The 18,845-nt window shown below is 38.7% G+C and overlaps 1 protein-coding gene across 1 annotated transcript in view; it reads left to right on the top strand.

Moving 5' to 3' along the window:
• The window catches only part of B3GLCT (beta 3-glucosyltransferase), a 93,656-nt gene that overhangs the window by 54,346 nt on the left and 20,465 nt on the right, over positions 1 to 18,845 (top strand). Inside the window, exons 11-12 of the mRNA XM_029938477.1 lie at positions 2,138 to 2,251; positions 4,110 to 4,209. Of these exons, the coding sequence (XP_029794337.1) occupies positions 2,138 to 2,251; positions 4,110 to 4,209 (214 nt within the window). The remainder of the gene's footprint in view (positions 1 to 2,137; positions 2,252 to 4,109; positions 4,210 to 18,845) is intronic.

Below are 18,845 nucleotides of genomic sequence, written 5' to 3'. Positions count from 1 at the left end.
GCCCTTTATCTGATATGTCATTTGCAACTATCTTTTCCCATTCTGTCGGTTGCCTATTAGTTTTCTTGATTGTTTCCTTTGCAGTGCAGAAGCTTTTTATCTTGATGAAGTCCCAAGGGTTCAGTTTTGCTTTCATTTCCCTTGGCAACAGTCTTGTACCGAGTGACGGGTTGCCCTTATCAGTAAAACCTTTCTTTACACTAGTTCCACAAATAGCCCTCAGCCTTTTGTTGGAACATCTACAAAACTCAGTCATATTATTGAGCACCTTTTATACCCCGGCCACCATGCTAGGTGTTGGCAAATGAGTCCTACAGTAATTCTTACCTTCAGTGCAATTTCTGTTTCAGCTGTTGCAAACAAAACCCGAAAGCAGGAAGTTAGGTACAGCCGTGGACTCGCTCACTCTTGATTGGAATAGCATTTCAGTCGGCCGAGGAGAAATAACTGTGCTGTTTAATAAAGCTGTTAGGGCAGACTGGAGCTGAGGACCAAGAAAGCAGACTCTGCACCTCTTGCAGGACTGAGTGCTGGGGACTGAGGGAAATTCCTGACCTTTCCGCACAGCTTCTTCCAACCTCATGCAAGGGAGGACATTATACCCAAGAGTGGACATTTAGCAGCTGCAAGCTGCAGGGATCCCTTTCTGGGTGAGTCCTCTGCTTGCACTCTGCCAAGCAAACTGCCCCTGGGGTGCTCAGGTGAAGGTTTATATTGTGCTGGAATGTGAAAGTAGAACAGAAGAGGAATTTTTTCCCCATTTTTCTCACTCCCCCGCCCTCCCCGCCCCCGCAGCACTATCTATTAGTATGCACTCATCTGTTATGTTATCTATTACTTATGCATCTTTGTCCATTTTGACACAAACAAATCTGCCTTTCTGATTGCAGAAAAATAACATTTTAAGGTCTAAAAGCTATTGAGGGGGTTAACATAGGTAATTTAGAGATTATAACAAATGTCTGGAATTCATAGGTCTTTCTTTCTTAAAAGCTGGTGAACAATGAATAAAATGGTGCACTTTTGTAATTTGTATATGAAGGCTGAGTTTGAGGTTATTGATGTGCATAGCCAGATACTTAAAGTTGGCGTTGCACTGGGAGTTTTTACATACATTTGTATTTGGGCTGGGAAAAATGAAAAAAAAAAAAAAAAAAGAAATGATCTGATAAAAGTCTCAAAATACTTACCTGAAGATTTGAGTTCTTTGGAGTGGAGATTCTTAAATTACCAGGGTTTAAAATCTAGATATGAGGATTTTTTTTCTATTAAAACAGCAGAAGCCTCTTCTCCAAATTTAGCTAGGCACAGCCAGTAATTAAAAAATAAGTATATGAGAAAATAATTACTTAGATATTTGGCCAAGTGAATTAATATCATGTAACCAGACAGAATCCTGTCAAGTATGGAGATAGGAGATGCTTAAAAAGTTAGCTCTAAGTTACAGAAAACCTGGAAAGTTTTTTTAAATTTTATTTTACTAAAAACTTACCTGTTAAGGATAGAGGTAAAAAATACTGTAGTATTGTTTCTTCCACATTTTTCAAAAGTGCAAGGCAAGAATGTCAGCTTCCTGCACAGTGACTCTGGGTGGCAGGGTCATGCCCTTGATAGGACTGGATGGTTCCGTTGGAATCTTTGGGCGAGGAAGGGTGTTGTGTCAGAAACCTCCTTTCCTCACTGTAAGGGAGAGCTTTGCATCTTGGCCAGAAACATAGAATATTTCCGTCCCTTAGAGGCAATTTATTCCTCACCCCTCCGAGAAGCATTTAAAAAATCCAGTTGTGAATTTTAAATGCAATAGCCTATGGGAAAAAGAGGAAAATTAAACACAACAGTTATTATCAGACTAGTAAATGTCTCATTACATGGGCGTGAGCAATGAGGAGTCACCAGGAATGAGAAGTGTTGGCCTCTGATGTACACTAAAAATGACTCAAAAAGAGGGTTCCATTCATGTGCTGCCCTGGACACACAACTTGACATTTCTCAGGGCAGAAAAAGCAAACACAGTAGAATACCTAAAGAAGACCAAATAATGATTCTCTTCCTTTATAGGTGATTATGCTGCCCTTCTGAGATTCTCAGCTTCCTTATGTAACTGTGCCAGTGACCATCACTCCTCTCATTTTTTCAGTCCCCATTGTAAAGCAGACCTGGGCAGGACAGGCACGTCTCATTGAATACTACAGTGATCGCGCAGAAAGTTCTATTCCTACAGTAGATCTGGGGATTCCTAATACAGATAGAGGTGAGTCCTTAATTCTCACTAATCTTATTCACAGTGTCCATTCTGAAAAGATAGTAGATTAGGATAAAAATAAAATATCTTATACATACTGTGATTTTTGCCTTATGTAAGTTTCACTTCCTTCTCTCCCAACATCTTTGTCCATGGATATGGACCAATTCTCTCAGATTAAGAGCTGCTTTATAAGTACTAAGAAAGGTTGGAGGTTGTTAGGCCATAGCGATAGGACTGAGCACATGACAATTAGGATTCTTTAACAGATTTTTTTATGCCTTCCTAATTCATTGTGGCCATAATGTAGTGTCTCCAGTTAATTTATCATCCTCCCACACAGAGCTTCTCCTCTGAATTTTAGCAGTTTAGCCAGCCAGGATTGTTATGTGTCTGCTATTTGCCAGCCCCTGGAGCCCCAGAAGCTGGGGAAAACAGGAAAAAGCCGACAGTTTCTATCCTCATGAAGCTTATGGTCTAGCTCACGTTTTGTATGTACTTGTCGAGTGGCGCTTAACCACATTCTGCACTGGTTATGTGTGGCATAAGCTCTGTGATATCCATGTATTTTGTTAATATTATAATTAGTAATTCTTGGTAGCACACCTGTTTTTCTCTTCAGATTCTGGCTTCAAATGAAAACTCTTTTCTATTTCACAAAAAGAGAAGGAGAAATCTGGCCACTTTACCTTCAGGTGCTCTTTGTTCATCTTAATTTTTATCTTGTGTTCCTGCCATGCTCTTGTCTTTAGTTTTCCGGTTCCCCATGCCCTTTTATGAATAGAAAAAGAAATAGCAAGTTGATTTTCTGGTTCTATAGAGTACTTTATCTGGATTGTTTCATGGTCATGTCTCTCCTAATGCCTTGATTGATAATGTACAACATCGTCAGATACGCTACTCCTCTAGTTGTCAACTCTTCTGACAAGGCTGCATATATTACTGAGTCTGTCTCTCGCTTTGTTCCAGAAAAATGATTTTAGACTCGGGTTTTTTTTGGTTAAGCTTGCTTTTTAGATTTCAATTTTGCTGCCTTTAATAATCATTTGCTCATATATTTCTTATTCGATTTCTTAATTTGTTTTTAGTCTGACATTACTATTGCTATTTATATTTTACCTTGCTCCGAAAGAATTTGAGATGGCCTTCAGATAATGGTTACAGACACACAAAAAGATCAAGAAAAATGAAAACAAAGGTCAAATTGAGTAGTTTACTGTTAGTTAATATAGCTTGTTCTCTCTTGTGTCACCAGATATTTTGTTGACATCGGGGCTATATTGCTCTTTATTGATTTGAGTTCTTGTCCCAAGCATTTTATTCTTACCTTGAGCCCCAGCATCTTCTGTTAAAGCAGTGACATTTTTCTCTTGGCATCTCAGGAGCTGTAACTCTTAGTCCATGCTGTTCTTTTTGGGCAGAGCCTGCCACGGTATCTGGTGTGTGGCAAATATTTATAAAGTAGACAAATGAAGGTTTAATACCCTGCTTTGGTACCATGATTTCCCTTTAGTTGTAATGCTTGTAATCACATGAATTCCTTCAGAATAGGAACATCTAAGTAAAGGTGCCAGGCTTTATCATTTCTGTGAGGCCTTACAAGTTTGTCTGGAGTGGAGTTACCAGCCCTAGCTCTGCCTCAGATCAGCTAAGTGACCTTGTGTTATTCCCGGCTCTGGGTCTCCTCCCTTCCCATGTGTGAAGTAAATGGCTTAGACTTCATGATCTCTAAAGCTCCCACACTGGTTCACAAGGCCTGTGAAAATGAGAAAAGGCTAATTTTTAAAATTTCTAATGATCCCTGTGCATATCAGCAGGTTAGCATTTACTTTTAAAACTTTGAAACTCTTCTTCTTGCCTTTCCTAGGTCATTGTGGAAAGACATTTGCCATTTTGGAAAGGTTTTTGAATCACAGCCATGACAAAATAGCATGGTTAGTCATTGTGGATGATGACACGTTAATAAGGTAAGGCATCCTTCTCATCCTAGGGTGACTTTATCTTCTACATATATTCATATTCAGAAGCTATGATGGGTACTTCTGCTTCTGGCCAACATGGAGCAACAGACTAATTTACCCTCATGTTTGCAATAATGCCCCAAAGAGGACAAAATACATGAAATGAGGGTTTCTAAGATCCTGGACATTAGGCAATAGACAGTTTACCCATGAGATGTATGAAGTGAGTTCTATGACAGCCCCAGCTACCTGCATTAAGAGAGTGTAAATAGCTGCTGAGGGAAGGGAACCCCGGTGGAACCTGGCCAACTCCTGGAGTTGAAGAGGGGATGCTAGAGTCCAGGGTGACCGAGGCCGTGAGCTTGCAGGACAGAGCGCTAGGGAGGGAAAGATGCACAGAAAGAACACTGGAGACCTGTGGGGGCTCTCCTCAAATATTCAGTCGAGTACTGAACAGTGCATATGTGTGAGGAAACTGCTGGAGGCCGGGGAGACAACCAGCCAAGATGATGAGCAGGGATGGTGCCCAACACTCACACAGCGCTGGGTAGAGTACCTGTTTCCACCACCTGGATTCATAGTGTATTGGGTAGAGTATATAAAAGTATCTTGCTTTAATAGTGGGAAATAGCTAAAATTGGATTAAGTACTGCTCCAGTCCTGCCTAAGAGATCTTAAAAGACCAAACTGTTTCCAGGTAACTAGTCTGGATTCCAGCTAAAAAAGCTGGAATTTATAGAAGTACCAAAATACCCATCACCCAACAAGGAATGACAATGCTTAGCATTCAATCAAAAATTCCCAGACATAGAAAGCAGTAGGAAAACATACCCATAATGAGAAAAATCAGTTGATTAAAATTGCCCCAGAAATGACAGTGTTAACTAGTTATTTTTAACTACACCTTCTGTTAATTACAGCTTAGTAACTCTTACATTTGTTCAAAAAGGAACATAAAAGGTATAACCAAACTGAACTTCTAAAGATGAAAACTACCTTGTCTGAGGTGAAAAATCCATTGGATAAGATTAACAGCAAATTAGACATTGGGGAAGAAAGTACCTGTGAATTTGAGGACATTGCAATAGTAACTATCTAAAGGAAACAGAAAGATAAATAATTTAAAACCAGTGAACAGAACATCACTGTGCTGTGGGACAATTTCAGGTCACTTTGTATGTCTGCAATTTGGAGCCTCAGAAGGGGCATCTGACAAATATTTAAAGAAATATTCTCAAATTTGATGAAAAGTATAAACCAACTGATCCAGACATAGTTTCTAGATAAGTGAACCCCAGACTCTACTGTGAGCGTCCAATTGGAGCACAGTCACCTCCAAGAAATACAATCACTGTCTTTCTCAGTAACATTGTGTGTAGCATTTATTAAATCTCTCCTTCACTTGTCCCATCAATCCTCAGTACAGTCATGTTCATTTAGAGGTTTTTTTTTCTTCATTTTTAGCAGCAATATCATCTAATTGCCCAATGAGGTCTAAAATGTGTTTAGTTTGAGCTTGTCACCTTTTCAAGACTCTCAAATATGGTTGATTACATGAACTCTTATGACTTCTCCTAAGCCATAAAGCTGAATGATTATAAGATTTAGCATCAAAACTTCAAAAACTAAAAACAACCAACAAGTAGACAAGAAAGGGAAAAAGCGAAACTAGAAATTTAGAGTCAGGAATGAAAAAAATAAAGGCAAATTCATCTCTGAAGTTATGACCATAACACCGAAAAGTAAACAAATGAAAATTTAATAAGGGACATGGATAAAAATTAGGAAGCATTTCAGAAAATGAAAATGGGGTCTATTAGCCAAAAAGGGTGAGAAAAAAGTGGTTAAAATGAAGAGGCAATGAAGTCCAACGCCTGTATAACTGGAGTTCCTGATTTAAGAAAATAAAATCTAGAAATAACAAATTATCAGAAATAAAATTAAATTATCAGAAATAAAAGAGGCCCTTAATGTATATGTTAAAAGGGTCTACCTAGTAGGTGGCATGGAAAATTGACCTGGGATCATCACCTCTTCCCATATCTGGAGAACATTAATGGATTTTAATGATAACTTCCTCTGAGTCTTGAGGCAAAATGATGAAATAATCTGTAGAGCAAGAATGTAAGCCTGGCATCAGAAACAGGAGAGGAACATGTTAACACTCAAAAAACTGAATTGCAAGTTTTATAAGCAGCTAAGATGCTTTTCAGTCTCAGTAGGAACTTTCTTAATGTCCACCAGCTAAAGGAGTAGTGTGCACATGCAACCTTCCTGGGGAGTATATTAGACAAAGAACTTGATGCAAATAAGAGAGATGAAATTTGGGCAAGAGGACCGATGGTGAATATTTCATATATTTAACTAAAATTAAAACAGGGTTGGGGAATAGGTATATAGGTAGGGGAATGGTATATAAATATAATGTTGTGACAAAGTAGGAAGCGTGCAACTTTAATAAAATGGAAAGAAAAGGGAAAGTAAGATAAGATCATGGCTTATTGTAGAGTTAGTAAATGGGATTCAAAGGGTATCATATAAAACTGACCGAGGAGGGGCACCTGGGTGGCTCAGTTGGTTAAGTATCCAACTTCCACTCAGGTCATGATCTCAGGATTTGTGAGGTTGAGCTCTGCTTCGGGCTCTGTGCAGACAGAGCCTGGAGCCTGATTCGGATTCTGTGTCTCCCTCTCTCACTGCCCCTCCCCTGCTTGCACTTTCTCTCTCTCTCTCAAATATAAATAAACATTAAAAAGAAATTTTTAAAAAGTTAAATAGGAAAAACATAAGGCATAAAAAGTTAAATACAAGAATAATGGGGGAAAAGCTTACACCAAGAATATTTTTTAAAGCAAAAAGTAAAGAAACAGTAAATAGTGTATGTATAATTCAAACCAAAAGTAACTTGAGTGTTGAAACCAAATATTATGAGTCGTGTTACGAAACGTGAATGGTTTTAACTCACCTAAGAACTTTTCAGATTGGTTCATGAAGCAAATCCCAACTGTATACTTTTATATGAGACACACATAAAACATAGTCCTTCAAAATGTCTAAAAATAAAGGGAGAGATAAAGATTTGTCAAACCAAAGAGAATTAAAAAGACTCTGTTCCCATCTCAAAAAGCCTAGAAAAGAATCAAAAAGCCAACCCCAAAAAGCATATGGAGGGACATAATAAAAATACATGTAGAAATGATGAGGTAGAGAAAAAGATCAAATTAATGAATGAGAATATTGTTTCTTTGAAAAAAAATTGTATTGAATGCTTTTCTCATTTAATGGTATCTATCAACTGGAAATCAAAGTGCACAAGATTATGTTTAAAATGAAGGGGAAATAAAGTTGGTTTCTAAAAAAGGTTGGGTGGGAGAATAGCATAGATGGAGTAGGGGAGGGTATGACACTTTTGAATTTTTCTTTTAATTTAGTTGATTTGGGGAAGCATGCTCATATTTTACATATTTGAAAATAATTATTTGACAGGATTAAAGTCAATAAGGATGGAGAGAAAATGGAAACAAATGAACCCAACTGTACTTTGAATGAAAACATAATCACACTGAAGGAAAACTATAACTGATGCAAGTAACACTAGAAGACCATATTTAGAAGTATACTTTACTGAGGTGTGGGAAGAGGTGAGGAATGTCAGACAGATCCTGAATTTTCAGTTAGTCTGATTTCTGTAGTGGTGTAGTAAAGCAATTCTGAAGTTATGTTAGGTACACTGGAGGATTGAGTAAATGGTATCGGAAGCTAGAGTTGTGCAAGAAGGAAAGTATGGATATGAAATAAGGCAGGTCAAAGAGGTCTATGGGAGTAGATTGGAAGTGGAGACATTTCAAACAATGCGTAATTTTTGTCAGACCCATGATTTCTAAAGTCTGTGTACTTGTAGGCTTCTTAGTTCTTTCTCTTAAAGAAGACTAGAAGCAGATACCCCAGTAACACTGACCAACTGGGGAGCACTGTGGTGCTGGCTGCCCCCACTAAAAGGAACCAGGCCTTCCCAGAGAAACAGTGGATTCTAATGCTGAGGCAAGGACATTTGCCCCTCCCCCCATCCCCTTACTTTCTGGTATAAAAAGAAAAGTACATTTTAGAAGGACAAAGAAGCAAGCTTGAATGGTTTCCCATTGGCCAAATCTTGGACAAGCATCATATAATTAAGGGCAACAATAAATTATGAGCCATTAAGATTAGGAATCCATGAGTTCATGCTTATAAGAAATAGAAAATAGGTAAATAGGTAAATAAATGGAGGAGAAGGATGGTATATGAGAGTGGGTATCATAACAAAATACCATCAAGTGGGTGGCTCAGAATAGACATTTATTTCTCATCATCTGATGCTGGGAGGTCCGAGATCAAGGCACTGGCAGGGTAGGTTTCTGAGGCCTCTTCTGTCCGGTTGAAGGCAGCCACTGTCTCTGTATCCTCACATGACCTCTTGTTTTGTGCTCTACGGGGAGAGAGCTCTCCAGTGTCTCTTCTTATGAGGACATTAATTCTGTTGGATCAGAGTCCTACTCTTGGGACCTTATTTAACTTTGATTACCTCCTTCAAGGCCCCATTTCCAAATAAACCCCACTGGGGCTTCTGGCCTCAACATAGAAATTTGGTGGGGACATAATTCCATCCGTAGCAGGTGGGCTTTTGCTTGCAGGATAATGAGGAGTTCTGACTGGTAAATGTGGAGGTAGTGATGGAGTGGGAAAAGCCATCACTTTGTAACCATCGTAGTAAAGATTAAAGTAACAATCGTTAACGGATGCTGAACTAGGGGTACAGTTTAATGAGGACCAGGATGTTTGCTGGTGTTAAAATGTCTGCCCAGAGACTCTTAGAAAGAGCAATGGAAAGGTGTAAGATGTGTAGATGGCACAGTAGGACCCTCAGCTCACCTTGTCCCATGGACACCTGGATTCCATCCACATCAGTGTAATTAACCCAGAAAATGACCCAAAGCCTGGCAGAACAGAATCTTCACAGCTACACATACAGAGGCCACATCAACAAGGGTAGGAGGGGCAGAGATGCAGTCAGGAACCAAACTGACTGACAGGGCTGTCCATGGGAGGGCCACCGCCAGCACTGAGAAGGGGGAGGAACAGACCTCACCCACACTGGGCAGCCCAGTATGGAACTGCCTGCACTGGGAAGATGAATCCCCATAACACTCAGCCTTGAAGACTAGAAGGGATTAACATTGCCAGTCTTTATGGCCTTTACACCTGGAGCTTTAAGTGTCAGAGGCTCAGCTCTGGGAGAGCTGGAGGGTCATAGGAAACTGAGTCCCCACCCTTAAAGAGACCGCATAACAGCCCCACTGAGATACAGCATAGAAGCAGGAGTATGAAAAACACCTGGGGGAAAGATGTTTTAATCTCAGAACATGTGCTGGAAGGGCAGGGATCTTTAGGAAACTTCTCCAAGAACAAAAGAGTGGGCAGGCACCATTTCCCCACCCCCAGCCCAGACACGGACATATGCAGAACCCAGCACAGTGCTCACACTCTCCAGGCAGTTTGCTAAACATCCGCCACCCCTGTGCTTTTCTGCAGACTGTCCTCTCCAACCAGGCCTTGGCAGGCGTTCTCTAGAGCAGCACCAGGTTTCCTCACCTAGCAAACTGGAGCAGACCTTGCTGACAGTGTACACCCCATGCCCATGCTCTCCTGGAGACCCACCTCCTCCACCCAGCCCAAGAAAGTCCATCCAGAGTGGTGCCACAAACCTGGAAGTGAGCAAGCAGCCCCAGTGGGGGCCGGCACCACTCCAAGGTGACTCCTGCCCCTGGGAGAGGGGAAGATAAACACACACCAGCAGATACCTGGGCTGACCCAACTCATGCCTAAGGCAGCCCCAGACTAGCCCATTAACAACAGAGGGACCTAACCCTGCCCACAACAGACAGACAACTGGGCTGAAGGCAAAAGCAGCTCAGCCACAATAGGGGAGACAGCCCTGAAGTTCAAGGTTCTGGTGAATATGGGCATTGCACTGCAGGGCACCCCAGGACCTGTTCTTTGTGAGGCAACTACTTTTAAGATCAGGAGATATAACTGTCTTTACTAGTACATAGAGATAGACACAGAGTTAGACAAAATAAAACGAGGAATAAATCCCAAATGAAAGAACAGAACAAAACCACAGGAGGAGAGCTAAATAAAATGGCGATAAGTAATATGCCTAGAGATTTTAAAGTAATGGTCATAGATATATCCACTGGACTAGAGAATGGAGGATCCCACCGAGACCCTCCACAGAGAGAAAACAAAGAACCAGAGATGAAGATTCAATAACAAGGTAAAAATACACTAGATAGAAAAGTAGACTAGAGGAAGTAGAAGAATGGATCAGCAACCTGGAGGACAGGTTGAACAGGAGGAAGAAAAAATAAAATAGACTAAGGTCACTCAGTCACACCATCAAGTGTAATATTTATATTGTAGGGATCCCAGAGAGAGAAGAGAGTAAAGAGCGCAGAAAATTTACTTGAAGAAATAGCCAAAAACTTCCCTAATCTAGGAAAGGAAACAAATCCAGATCCAGAGGCACAGAGAGCCTCCCAAAAGTTATCCCAAGGAGGTCCACACCAAGACACATAGTAACTACCATGGCAAAAAGCAGTGGTAAAGAGAATTTTAAAAGCAGCAAAAGAAAAGAGTCACACACAAGGGTAAACCCTATAAGGCTATTAGCTGATTTTTAGCAGAAACATTGACTTATCATGCCACTCCCTTCTGGCCTGCAAAGTGCTACAAGAAAACAGAAACAAACGGGCAGCCAAGAATACTCTATCAGCATGACTATCTTTCAGAATAGAAGGACAGATAAAGAGTTTCCCAGAAAAAAGTTAAGTGAATTCATCACCACCAAACCAACCCTACATGAAATGCGCACTCCTGTAAGCAGGAGTAAGAAAAGTAGGAAGCACAAAAGCAGTAAAATTAAGTGTATATATTAAAAAAGACAGATTAACAACAAAAAAAATGGATGTTAAGTATTATACTAATTTCCTGAAATTGGGGGTGGGAGGAGTAAAGATTTCAGATGCTTTCAGAATCAGTTCAAACTTAAGTGACCCTCAGTATAGAGTGTTATATGCATAAAATGTTATATATAAACCTACCGGTAATCACAAATCAAAAAACTACAAAAAATAAAAGGAATCCAGGTATATCACTAAAGAAAGCTAGCAAACTGATAGAAGAGAACAAGAAAGGAACAGAGAAGAACTACAAAAACAGTCATAAAATGGTAGGAAGTTATACCAACAATTCCTTTGAATGTGCATGGACTAAATGCTCCAATCAAAAGACACAGGGTCACAGAATGTCGATCTGTTGCCTACAGGAGACTCCTTTCAGACCTAAAGGTACATACAGATTCAGAGTGAAGGGATGGAAAAGCATTTATCATGAAAATAGAAGTGAAAAGAAAGCCAGGGTAGCAATCCTTATGTCAGAAAAATAGACTTTGAAATAAGGACTGTAACAAGAGCCCAAGAAAGATACTATATGATCATAAAGGGAACACTCCAACAAGAAGATATAACAATTCTCAGTAGTTACGCATCCAACATGGGAACCCAAATATATAAAGCCCCTAGTAATAAAGTAAGTAACTGATAGTAATACAAATAATAGTAAGGGCTTCAACATCAGTAGATAGACCATCCCAGCAGAAAGTAAGTAATCAGTGACTTTGAATGATACATTGGACTAGATGGATCTAACTGATCTATGACAACATATTATCCTAAACCAGTGAAATATGCATTTTTTAAGTGCAGAGGGAACATTCTCCAGGATAGCTCACATGGTAGGCCAGAAAACAAGCCTCAACAAATTCAAAAAGATTCTAATCATATTATGCATCTTTTCCAACCATAACACTATGAAACTAGAAATCAACCACAAGGAAAAAAAATCTGGAAAGAACACAAATACATGGAGGTCAAACAATATGCTACTAAACAATAAACAGGTCAACCAAAAAAATCAGGGTAAATAAAAATATACATGGAGACAGTTGAAAATGAAAATGGTCAGAGTGCCTGCATGGCTCAGTTGGTTAAACGTTCGACTTAAGCGCAAGTCATGATCTTGCAGTTCATGAGTTCGAGCCCTGTGTCAGGCCCTCTGCTGACAGCTCAGAGCCTGGAGCCTGCTTCGGATTCTGTGTCTCCCTCTCTCTCTCTGCCCTCTCCTGCTCACACTCTGTATCTCAAAAATAAGAACAAACAAACAAACAAAAGAAAAGAAAAAATAAAATAGTGATCCAAAATCTTTGGGATGCATACAAGACGTGTTCTAAGAGGGAAATTTATAGCTATATTGACCTAACAAGAAGAAAATCTCAAACAACCTAACCTTATAGCTAAAGGGGCAAGAAAAAGCACAAAACCCCAAATGAGAAGGAAATAATAAAAGTCAAGTGGAAATTAACAAAATAGAAAGAACATAGAACAGATCATCAATAAAATCAGGAGATGCTTCTTTGAAAAGGATAAAATTGATAAACCTTTAGCCAGACACATGGAAACATAACACAAACAAACAAAAAAAAATCAGACTCAAAGTCAGAATCAAAAGAGGAGAAATAATAGACCATATAAATACAAAGTATTATTAGAATGAAAAATTCTATGCCATACTGAACAACCTAGAAGAAATAAATTCCTACAAACATACAAACTCCTAGAACTGAATTGGGAAGAAATAGAAAATTAGAACAGAGCAATTACCAGCAAGGAAATTCAGTTCCAATAAGTAAACAAAAGTCCAGACCCAGATGGTGAATTCTACCAAATATTTAAAGGAAAGTTAACACTTATTCTTCTCAAACTATTCCAAAAAAAATAGAAGAAGAAGAAATGCTTCCAAATTCATTCTAAGAGGCTAGCAGTACCCTGATACAAAAACCAGAAAAAGGAGAACTATAGGCCTGATGAACATAGATACAAAAATCCTCAATAACATATTAGCAGACCTAATCCAACAATACATTAAAATAATTATTCACCATGATCAAGTAGGATGTGTTCCTAGGATGTACGGGTGGCTCATATTTGTAAACCAGTAGGATATATCACAGTAAGAGAAAGGATAAAAACCATATGATCATTTCAGTAGATTCAGAAAAAGCATTTGACAAAGTACAACATCCACCCATGATAAAAACCCTTAACAAAGTAGGTTTAGAGGGACCATATCTCAATATAATAAAGGCCATATATGAGAAATCCACCACTAACCTCACACCCCATGGAGAAAAATAGCCTCTCCCATAAGATCAGAAACAAGACAAGGATGTCCACTCTTGCCACTTTTATATAACATAGTATTGGAAGTTCTAGCCACAGAAATCAGACAAGAAATAACAGGCATCCAAATTGGTAAGGAAGAAGTAGGACTTTCACTATTTCCAGAGGACATAATACCCTATATAGAAAACTGCAAGACTCCAAGAAAAGACTGCTAGAACTGATAAGTGAATTCAGTGAGGTCACAGGTTACAAGGTCAATGTACAGAAATCTGTTGCATTTCTATACATTAATAATGAAATAGAAGAGAAATTAACAATCCCATTTATAAAAAACAAAAAACACCTCTTAATGAACTTGACCAAAGAGGTGAAAGACCTGAACTCTGAAAATCATAAACCGCTAATGAAAGAAATTGAGGACACAAAAAAAGTAGAAAGATACTACATGCTCAGGAATTGGGGGAACAAATATTATTTAAAGGTCCATACTACTCAAAGCAATTTACAGTTTCAGTGCAATCCCTATCAAAATACCAACAGCGTTTTTCATAGAACTAGAACAAACAATCCTAAAATTTGTATGGAACCATAAAAGGCCCCTACTAGTCAAAGTAATCTTAAGAAGAAAAAAACCCCCAAAACTAGAGATATTACAATTCCAGATTAAAATATGCTATAGAGCTGTAATAATCAAAACCAGTAAGGTATTGGCACAAAAATAGACACCTAGATCAATAGAACAGATTAGAGAGCCCAGAAGTAACTCGCAATTACACAGTCCATTAATCTACAACAAAGACAATGCAAGAGGAAAAAGTCTCTTTGAAAAATGATGCTGGGCAAACTGGACAGCTACATGCAAAATAATGAAGCCAGACCACTGTCTTACACCAGACACAAAAATAAACTCAAAATGAATTAAAGGCCTAAATGTAAGACCTGAAACTATAAAAATCCTAGAAGAGAGCATAGGTAGTAACTTTTCTGACATTGGCTATTGCAACATTTTTCTAGATAGGTCTCCTGAGCAAGGGAGATAAGAAAAATAACCTATGGGGACTATATCAAAATAAAAACTTCTGCCCAGTAAAGGAACAATCAACAAAATAAAAAGACAACCTACTGAAGAGGGAAGGTGTGTGCAAATGACATGTCTAAACAAGCTTAGTTCCAAAATATATGAAGTTTTACAACTTAACATCAAAAAGACAAATAATCCAGTTAAAAACTGGGCAGAAGACATGAACAGACATTTCTCCAAAGATGACAGATGGCCAACAGACACATGAAAAGGTGTACAAAATCACTAATCAGAGAGATGCATATCAAAACCACAGTGAGTTATTACCTTACACCTGACAGAAGGGCTAGAATAAAAAACATAAGAAACAAGTGTTGGCAAGGATGTAGAAAAAGAGGAACAATCATGCACTGTTGGGAATGCAAACTGGTGCCCCTCCTGTGCATAACATTATGGAGGTTCCTTAAAAACTTAAAAACAGAATTGCCATATGACCCAGTAATACCACTATCGGGTTTTTACCCAAAGAATATGAAGACATTATTTCAAAGAGATACATGCACTCTTGTGTCTCTTGCAGCTATTTACAGTGGCTCAAATATGAAAGCAACCGCAGTATCCATTGTGTCCATTGATAAATGAATGGAAAAAGAGGTAGTATGTGTACACACACACACACACACACACACACACACACACACACAAATATTAACCATAAAAAAGGATGAAATCTTACCATGTGCAACAACATGCATGGATCTAAAGGGTTGAATTTAAGAAACAGAATGAACAAAGAAAAATAGACAAAAATTCCAGACTCTATGTTAAATATAGAGTACAGACTGGTGGTGTGGATGGGGGAATGGGTGAAGTAGATGATAAACACTGAGTAATGTATAGGATTGCTGAGTCACTACATTGTATGCCTAAAACTAATATGACACTCTACATTAATTATACTGGGATTAAGAAAATAGCAATGGAAAAAGTAACTGTCCAGTGTGGAAATGAGACAACTTGACTGGAATATGCCCAGTGAAGAACAGACGGGCATCATGTGCCAGGCACAGCATCACACATATATAATACAGTGACTAGGAAGGTATATGTTGAACTTTGTCACAAGGAAACACCAGATAAACGCAATATGAGGATCATTCTATTAAAAACAGGGGGGTGCATTTATTATTAAAAATACCTGTGTCATGAAAGACAATGAGAAGCTGAATAACTATTATAGATTAAGGGGGAACAAAGTGATATGATAAATGCAATAAGGGATCCTGGGCTTCATCCTGTACTGGAGGGAGAATGTGCTATTATGAACATTGAGTCAATTGATAAAATTGGGATATAGGTGGTAGCTTAGACATAAGCATTTGTTTTCAATTTTGGAATTCTGATTAAGGCTGCTGTAAACCTTTGTGTACATATCTTTGGAATAGCTGGGACCTATAGTAGCTGTATGTTTAACTTTTTAAGAAAATGGTGTCAGTGTTAAAGTTTTTAAACTCTTGTCCCAGTTTTAGGAGATACACAATGATGAGGATATTTTGAGGGAAGCTCAAATCAAAACCACAATGAGCTATTATCACACACCTGTCAGAGTGGCTAAAATCAAACACAAGAAACAAGTGTTGGCAAAGATGTAGAGAAAAAGGAGCTCCTTTGCACTGCTGGGGCAACTGCACACTGGTGCAGCTACGGTGGAACACAGTATGGAGCTTCCTTAAAAAGTTGAAAATAGAACTACCCTATGATCTGATAATTCTATTATTGGGTATTTATGCAGGGAAAAGGAAAACACTAATTTGAAAAGATATATGCAGCCTATGTTTATTGCAGCATTATTTACAAAAGCCCAGACATGGAAGCAACCCAAGTGTCCATCTATATGTACATGGATAAACATGTGATGTGTGTATATATATGTGTATATATATATATATAGTATATATACATATATATAGTGGCATATTACTCAGCCATAAAAAAAGATATATCTTGCAATTTTGACAACATTGGTGGACCCAGAGGGTATTAAGTCAAATAAGGTATTTGTCTTTCTCAGTCTGACTTATGATTCTACTAATAAGCAGAATGTAGGCTTATAAATACAGAAAACTGATGGTTGCCAGAAAGGAGGGGAGTGGGGGGCTGGGCAAGATGTGTGAAGGGTAGGGGAGATACAGACTTCCAGTTATGGAATGAGTAAAAGTCATGGGAATGAAAAACAGAGCATAAGGAGTACAGTAAATGTATCAGCGAAGCAATGGGATAGATGGCAGCTATACTTGGGGTGAGCATAACATAATATATAAACTTGTCAAATCACTAAGTTGTACACCTGAAACCTAGGTAGCATTATGTGTCCAGTATATGCAAAAAAACCCCCAAAAACCTAGTATTCTGTAAAAGCACTAAGCTGTGTTCATATAATTTGATAGCATGTAATCTAGTGTTGCTGTACTGTTTTTCTTCATTTCTGTGCCTCAGAACTGCCTGGAATGGTAACAGATTGTAAATAACGTTCCTTTCCTAGATTAATAGCCAATCCATTTGGATTGTCTGTCTGCTTTATCCACATTTCCAGTTTTCAGCAAAATAAAGTATATGAGGGTTGTCAGACTCAGTTCATGACTTTCCAGCTTTAAAACGATATCTTGAGTAGGGAAATGGTTGATGTAACAAGAAACCCAGACGAGATGTTAAATCCCAATTATTTTAACCAAAGAAATTACATGTTGCGGACTGAATTGATATTTTTCTAATATACAGGAGGAAGAGAAATATGTTTCTTTTCAGGTCAAGAAGTAGATGTAAGCTTGCCCTAGAAGTCTTTGAATTCTTTTGTTTTGTTGTTGTTTTATTTTTTTACACACAAACTTTCACCAGACAAAGGCCACTGTTTCCTTAGAGAGCTAGAAGAATATATTCTCCATAATCAAATGGCGTCTTACTAGGTATCTTCATACTTACTTACCTTTCTCTGCAGAGTTATTAACTGATTTCCTAAAGATGGATTCCAAACTAGGTGCCCAGAATGTTTACCTTGTGTGTCTCAAACAGGATAGTTTTAAAGACAACATTTTCTGGCCACTCTGAAGCTGTCAATATTGTCAGAGGCCTTGACCTGCAGACAGATATAAATATGATCAGCAAACTTGTCCACTCTTACCACATTTTTAAGCAATTTTTTTCATACATTAAATTTATTTTCTTTGCTTTCAGCTTTAGGCTTGTTAGCTGGGGTATTTGTGTAAGATGCATGGGTGTGGACTGGAAAGATGTCCTGTCTTCCCCTTTGTGCATCTCCACTTTGGCTTCCTAAGACCCCACCTCTCCCCCAAAAGAAGAAAAGTGAAATCCCAGAATCTTCTTCTCCGTAAGAATTTACGATTAATAACTTAGAGAAATATTTGGTATCATATTTCCCTCTTGGAGACATACGATACTCATCAGGCTTTAGAAACACTGAAATTTATTTAGCTGATTAAAAAAATTTAACCCCAAATTGATCACGAACACCTTTTTTCAGGGAACACCAATTAAGATTATGAGAGAACCTAGGATTTGGCAGTGTGTGTCCTGGGAAGCTCTAGTTTAGAACAGACAGTGGAAGGACTTTACAGGGCATTTGTAAGTGGTAGAAGTTCTTAAAACATGGAAAAACTAGCCCTTCTTAACTTCAACCTTTGTCTCACCTTTAAAAGGCTATTTCTAGATTTTGTTTTCCTATGAAATATTTTTCTTCACCCTTATGGCAGCTTTAGCTTCAGGCATTTCTCTGACCAGCTCTTGGATATTCTCACTGCCCTTTTAAAGCTATCTTGTTGACAGATGACCAAGAAACATAGGTGCCAGAAGGTATGCATAAATAGACATAAAAAGGCCTTACTTGGGGGAAACAGATGCATGGTTATGCACCATAATTGAAAGGTTTCCTGGAACGTCTAACAAAATCCATTTTCCCACCTGCCAGCCATGTGCTTGACATGGATCTCATTTGAATCTCAAAAATTCTGTGCGGTGGCCATTAAAAATTAAAAAATACCAAGTGATAGAAAGTGGCAGAGGTTTATAATGCATCCTCCAAACCAGGAAGTATGTTCATACTGAAAAATGAACCAAGCTACTCCATACTGTTTACGGTGTTTTATTCAGGGTAACTTACTGACGGGCAGTTGGGTGGGCCAGTGGATCCAGGCTGAAATATGCTCTTAATCTCCCTCTCTGTTCCCAGCCTTTATCTGGACCTTTCCCCGGCATGGTGGGGAGGTCATGGGGCAGTTAAGTGGCACCATCTGTGTACCAGATGGCCACCAGTTCTCTAAAGTGGTGCC

This window comes from Suricata suricatta, chromosome 4 (assembly GCF_006229205.1).
Source record: "Suricata suricatta isolate VVHF042 chromosome 4, meerkat_22Aug2017_6uvM2_HiC, whole genome shotgun sequence".
Classification (NCBI taxonomy): domain Eukaryota; kingdom Metazoa; phylum Chordata; class Mammalia; order Carnivora; family Herpestidae; genus Suricata; species Suricata suricatta.
The sequence above is the reverse complement of the archived record's forward strand: the minus strand, read 5'-3'. Positions and strand labels throughout refer to the sequence as shown.